Here is a 6,688-nt window from a genome sequence, read left to right as displayed (position 1 = left end):
CAATACTGTAAATCCAACTTGCATTCTAAGCAAATCAGAGCCCCACCGCCGGAAACGTGAACTACATTGCCCGCGTGATCCTCTGGAGGGGGGGAGCGGATGTCCCCTTTCAGATGCATGTCGGGACTTGTAGTCCATCCTACCCCAGACCCCCCTCTTCAGCTACAAGCCCGGGCGGGTTTCCCCGACTACGCTTCCCATCATCCTCCGGGGCGGCTCTGACGGCAAGAGGCGGTGGTTAAAAGAGCGGCGGGGCGGGCGCGGCGGGCTCAGTACCGCTGAGCCGTAGAACTCAGCGGTCGCCGGGGGAGTTAGCTGCATCTCGTCTCTAGCGGCGTTTTATCCATCGGCTTCGAGGGGTGGGAGAGAATCCCACGAACCCTCAGCAGCCATGTCCGATTCGGTAGGGGGAGGCGGCGGAGGAGGAGGGGGAGAGGACGGCGGGCTGGAGGTGACCGGCTCGGCGGTGCAGAACGTGGCGGACGTGTCGGTGCTGCAGAAGCACCTGCGCAAGCTGGTGCCGCTGCTGCTGGAGGATGGCGGCGAGGCGCCGGCCGCGCTGGAGGCGGCGCTGGAGGAGAAAGGCGCCGTGGAGCAGATGCGCAAGTTCCTCTCCGACCCGCAGGTCCACGCCGTGCTGGTCGAGCGCTCCACCCTCAAGGGTGAGTCGGCAGCCCGGAGACACCCCAGTCCCACCAGCCCCGCCCGACCGCCTGGCTGGCTGCGTGTTTCAGGGCGGCGGCTTCCTCGCTCGCTTTCTGCGGGAGGCCTAGAGGTTTTCCCTTCCAGATGGGGATAAACAAGGGAGGAGCAGCGGAGGGGGAGGAGGAGGATGGAGAGAGGGGTGGGGCCGCTGGGGAAGACGGAGGCGACGGAGGCTGCCGATGCCGCCGCTCCCTCGGCTGTCAAAATGGCGCCGGCGCCGCCGCTTTGTCTTCTTCAGGCTGGCGGGCTGAGGGAGCCCGTCCTTCACCGCCTTTAATCTCTCTCTCAATCCCTCCCCCCCACTTCGCCAGTAACAGGAATAAATCTCTTTCCCCGCACATCTGCCCTCCGTGGCCTGATCCTGCAGTCTCCTCATCAACGCATCTTCCTCTTCAACCAGGCCTTGGGCTGATGAACCATCACTTTCAATGTGGGAGGGGAGCGGGGTTGGTTGTTGGTTGGGTTTGTTATTGTTTTCGTTGTGGGTTTTTTGTTTTCTTATGGTCTTGTTCTGTATTATTATTATTATTATTATTATTATTATTTATGCTGCAAACCTCCCCAGGATCTTCGGGTGACAGGCAATAGGCGGATCTAATACAGAATAATGGTATATCTTCTAGATCTGCGTGAGCAAAGCCTTTTTTGCAAGTCGATACAGTGACCCTCAATGCCACAAATAAAACAGTTCGAGTCAGGCCATACCTGCCTGGGTGGAGTTTGCACAGATAGGAAGCTGCCTCACACAATTTCAAATTATTTCTGTTTAATGTGGGTGCACCGGCGTTATCTATCCTCGTTCTTCTCAACACACACACACACCTGCCAACTGAGGCGGAGGTTTCTGAGCTCTAATCCATGCTATCACCTCACGCCATAAAAGAATGAAATATTTAGGATGCAGCAAGGCTTGTTTTTGCTGCAACATGCTGGACAAAGCCACCGCTCTGGAAATTGTCACATGTCTCTTTGTTGTCCAGACAGGCAGAGGATCTTTGGGGATTCAGGCAGAGTGAGGCCTTTCCACATGTAAAATGAGCATGATCGCTGGGTTAATAGTCCAAGGTACAGCACACAGTAATGCTCTGCTTGCGTGAGAGGAATTCCCAGTGTGGGATTGACTTCTTCTGAGCACTGTGATGCAGAGTGGATAGTAGGGTTGCCAAGTCGCCAGGAAGACAAACCGCCTTTGACAACAGCTTGGTGTGCCAGAATCAGTAGGTGAAGCTTTTCCTGGCATGGAGATAAACACAGTTGCTGTTTCTTGCCTGACTGTCAAGCTGATATTAAAGGCAAAGGTAAAAACCAGTAACAAAAACTGACAACCCTGGGTTCAAGGGCAAAATGACAGTGTTTCACTTTCGCAGGGTTGTTAGGTTATCTGTATTGGCACAGTACACTATTTTTTAATCCAGTTTCACCCTCTCATCAGGAACTAGATTCCATGCATTGCTTGGGGTTGGACTAGGTGACCCTTGGATTTCCTTCCAACCAGTGTTAGAAACTCAGATGTATAAGCCAAATTGCACCTTAGAGCTACGTTGTCTCCAGAATGGAATGTCTGTGCCTTTCCCCCCTTTTTGCAATGTGATTTATTATTAATATTAATTTCATTTCTATACTGCTTTATATTTTAAAGAAAAAAAATATTGAAGTGGTTTACATCACATTAAAACATCGAATAAAACAAATTCCAGGCTTGAAGGATACTATTTCAGATCCTTCTCTTAAGTGACATTTTGTTTTCCCCACATTTATTTACCTACTTGTTTTATATAGCTGTCCCATAGCAGAAGAACTCTGGGAAGCCAGTGTGGCCAGACTTGGCCCTCCAAATGTTTTGGGACTACAGTTCCCATCATCCCTGACCACTGGTCCTGTTAGCTAGGAATGATGGGAGTTGTAGTCAAGTTGGGCCATGCCTGGTTTAGAGTGTCTGACAAGGACCTGGGAATGAGGGCTCATGAAGCTCATTTGTTGACCTTGGGCCTGTCACAGCTTCTTAACCTACCTCAGGGTCATTGTAGGGATTAACTGAGGAGGGGATAAATCATGTACTCCTTGGATAAAAAAGGTGGGCTATAAATGTAATAAACTCTTCTTGCATGCTTAAGAAAGCTGGAGGGTCAGCCAGATGAAGATGTCAGTTGTCAACCTGGCATCCAGAGATAGCCATGTGGTCAAAATTGGACCCACTAGCAAAACGCGCCTGGCACCTGGGGAATTTCCAACACTGCTTCCAACTCTACAGTTCTATGTAGAACTGCACTGAAAATGACAAATGGTGACATTCTGGTTCACCTCGTCTTATCTCCAATTGTCCTTTGGCAGAACTGGACAACACTCTTTTGGCTTATAGGTTGTCAGCTAGAAGGACAGACCAGTACCTGGGGATTGTTGGGTGGCCGTTAATTGTAGATCCCATGCTTCCATGTATGGGAGGATTAGCCTATTTGTTTCCACTCACATCTTACGTAGTTCTACAGATTGGACAAGTAGTAAGCACAGGATCATTCTAGTCTTCAACCCCTTCCTCTCTTGGTCAGCAGACACCATAAGGCTCATTGTAGAGAAAAATATGTGTTGCATGCCAGATCTTCTGCTATGTATATCTTTCTAGGAACCAGAGGTATAATGCCGTAAGGAAGTACCATATGTCTGTTCTTGCATGCAATTTCCACTTATATGGGGGCCATGCATTTCTAAATGCATTTCTTGAAGGCATTTTGATGACATGGAAGAAGGGCCTCAGACGATGATCTCTGGGTCTGGGTAGGTTCATATGGAGAGAGGTGGTCCTTGAGCCGTTTATATAGCAAGGGAATGATGGTACTTTCTGGATAAGCCATCATTCTAGACCGTTGGTGGACTTTTTATGTCAATCATGCTATCAGTCATAGCCTGCCAATGGTCAGGATCTGCAATGATGGCAGTTGTGGTCCAACATCATCTGAAAGGCCACAGGTTTGTTATATACACAGTGGTTCTCAAGATGTAATGTCAATAATCCCAGCACTCCAGCTACTGTAATTGCATCTCCTCTGCCATTCTCCAAGCTGGCTGGGGTATATGAATGTGCGTGGGTTGTTGTTGTTTTTAAGGCATGCTGATAAGATTACAGATGGCTCTCAGTTTATATTGGGATTACATTCCAGGGATAGTGCCTAACACCAAAATTGCATATAGTTGGGTTCAATGGCAGGTGGGACTGCTAAAGTCTTTTTTCCTCTGACGTCCGCCCCCTTTTTGTTTTCTAATTTTACCAAGTGCATAAAGTTAAATGTGCGTAAGCTGCAAGTTACCTGTACTGTAGTCAGCAGTATATCACAATCCAAAGGGGAAAAGTCTCTACATATGTTACAGTGGTGAGATGTTGATTGGCTACTACTGTAAGTTTGGCCTTTGGAAAGCTTTTAGTGAATTATTGAGATTTTGCATCAGTTTCAGTACTATCAGCTACTGTAGACGGAGGTTTTCTAAGTATTATTTGTAACTAATCTTCTGCAAGAATTTGCTGTTGGTAAGCACCCTGCCCCCACTTCTGAGCACTGTTAATCCCTCCCCAGGAGGTGCGTCCCATTTTCCAAACATTAACTCTGTTGGCAGGATTTCTCTGTGCCCAGGTGTCACTCAGAAAGACAGCCTGGCCTGCTTGCTGAGTTCTGCTGGCAGCTTAGATAAACAAGAGAACTTTCATAGAGGACTGAGCTATGTAAATTTAAACATAAAAAAGTATAATATTTGTTTTAGATAGACCAGAACTAGAGAGCTTATTGGGATAGCTAACATCGTGCCTTCCAGATGTTTGAGACTGAAGCTCCTATCAGCCCTAGTCAGCATGGCCCATGATAGATGATGGGAATTGTAGTCTGAAAGTGCACCATGTTGGCTACCCCTGGCATAGATATTTTATTAAAGTCCCTGAACAATAATAGTTATTCCAGGCTATGGTTGCCATATTTCAAAAAGTAAAAACCTGGTCACCCTGCAAATTTTTGATTAACTTGCTTAAGATCCAGGACAAAACTCCACCTTTCGGGAATTCCCCCCGGATGTCAATTCCACCTTTGAAATCCCGGTAATGTCTGAGAAAATCCAGACTTATGGCAGCCATATTCTAGGCCCTAGCATAACTTTCTCTGTGGTTCATGAGCAGCTTTAATGAGTGTAAACAGACCAATTGTAATTCCATGACTAAATCATAGTCCTGGAATAGTTCTAATGATCCCCTTTGTGAACTATTAAAGTTTTTTGTGGGTGATTGCCTACTAAGTAATATTCATACAAATTTAATAATAAATAAATAAATAGATAGATAGACCATTAAGTTTATTGATTTCAATGGGTCTACTCTAAGCATGAATTAATTGGCTGTCTCCCTGTATCTTTTTTGATAGGCAATGTGCCTGAAGTGTTTGGCTTGTAGTGCAGATAGTGTAGCAGTTGCTAATGCAATGTTAAATATAAACCAAAGAGAGCTCTATGAGTCTTACTGGAGCCCTGCTCAATATAGTGCATCCTAGTTGTTAATGTTGATTCGTTACATCATTGCCACTTGCTCCTGAAAAACTTGCAGGCTTAAACAGTGGCTTATTGTTGAGATAAATGCTTCCATCTTCTCGAGATCCGAACTGTAAGGTCATTTGAATGTTGCGCTCATGTGTTTGAGTGCACATAGATCTGTACACATAAAATGTAACTTCCTTGACACAATTTTTGTACGAGCGTTTCACTTTTGTTGTGGGAAGCACTACACTGTTGTTGCGAAACTTTTAAATTTTGCATGTGGGTGACTTTTTAAAAGAAAAGTATTATTTGTACAACGTGATGGAGGTAGATACTCCCACATATTCCTGCATATTCTTTCTCTCTCATCTAAAGAAGTCTTTGAAATAGTATAGTTTTGAGGCTGAAAACAAATAACGTGTCTGTTGGAGAAATCTATATTGTGTGTCCTAAAGAAACTCTTCTGGAAGCAGAGTTGTACAGTTTAAGCCACATATTGATGTCTTGATTGATTCAAACCTATTCCTCAAATTGAATGTCAGCTATGGTGAAATGTATCTCTATTAAACCTTTTACTTTTTATATTAATTGCAAAGCAAACCCTGATGATTTTGCATAAGATTTGGAGAAAAGGACACATGCTTGCAGAATCTTGCATTTTGGCAGTATAGTTTCTCCTGGAAAAGGGCTATGACTTGAGAAGTACCAAGGTTGCTGCTGTTTATAATCAAGCTTTGTGGAAATTGATGCTTATTGAAAGTACACAGTGCAAAGGTTTCACAGTTCTTGACAGCATTTTTATAATGAAAAAATAGTGCTTTTTTGGCTGATATTAAAAGGAATGCATGCAATTCTCTTTATTACAGGGTTCTTTCCTGAGAAGAGCTATTCTTTGTCCAGTACACTTTCTCTTTCTGTTCTCCTGTTTGGGTGTGCCTCTTAGATGGAAGAATTGCTCTGCTGCATTGCAGTGGTTTCATTGCTGTAGTGTTGGCTGCTAAAGCAGTGACATCATCCTCTGAATTGTCGGTTATTAACAGGGCTCTTCCCTTTTTATCTTAGTTCTTCTGCTATTTTTAGATATAATACATATCTTAAATTCAAACTGTTTGAGGAAGCTGACTGCTTTTAAATAAATCTGATTTCCGCTAAATTTGAGAAGAACTGGATTTTGTTGAGAGGCCAAAGTAGGCTAACAAACATAGAATAAAGGGAAAGAGAGGGGTTTCTGCGCAATAAAGTTAATGCTAATGAATTCCTCTAGCTTCAGAGTCATGCATTTTGAGGGATACAAGGCTGCAGCCCTGTACCTGGAAGCAAGCCTCAAAGCAAGACTTAATTTGAGTAGATATGTTTAAGATTGTGTTGCGTGTATAAATATTTAGGCATTCTAACTTGAATGTAAAGTTCTGAACATGTGTGTGGCTCATAAAGGAAATGAGGGGAGAGGACATGCAGGAGATGTTAATAAAAATTT

General features: G+C 44.7%; 1 protein-coding gene across 2 annotated transcripts in view; it reads left to right on the top strand.

Moving 5' to 3' along the window:
* Positions 1-281: 281 nt before the first annotated feature.
* DYNC1H1 (dynein cytoplasmic 1 heavy chain 1) overlaps positions 282-6,688 on the top strand; it is a 57,984-nt gene continuing 51,577 nt past the window's right edge. For both annotated transcript variants that reach the window (XM_077924012.1, XM_028707970.2), the window contains exon 1: positions 282-662. In XM_077924012.1, the coding sequence (XP_077780138.1) occupies positions 392-662 (271 nt within the window). In that variant the 5' untranslated portion in view covers positions 282-391. The remainder of the gene's footprint in view (positions 663-6,688) is intronic.

This window comes from Podarcis muralis, chromosome 1 (genome assembly GCF_964188315.1).
Source record: "Podarcis muralis chromosome 1, rPodMur119.hap1.1, whole genome shotgun sequence".
NCBI classification, from domain to species: Eukaryota; Metazoa; Chordata; class Lepidosauria; order Squamata; family Lacertidae; genus Podarcis; species Podarcis muralis.
Note: the sequence above shows the minus strand (reverse complement) of the source record. Positions and strands in the feature narration are given on the sequence as shown.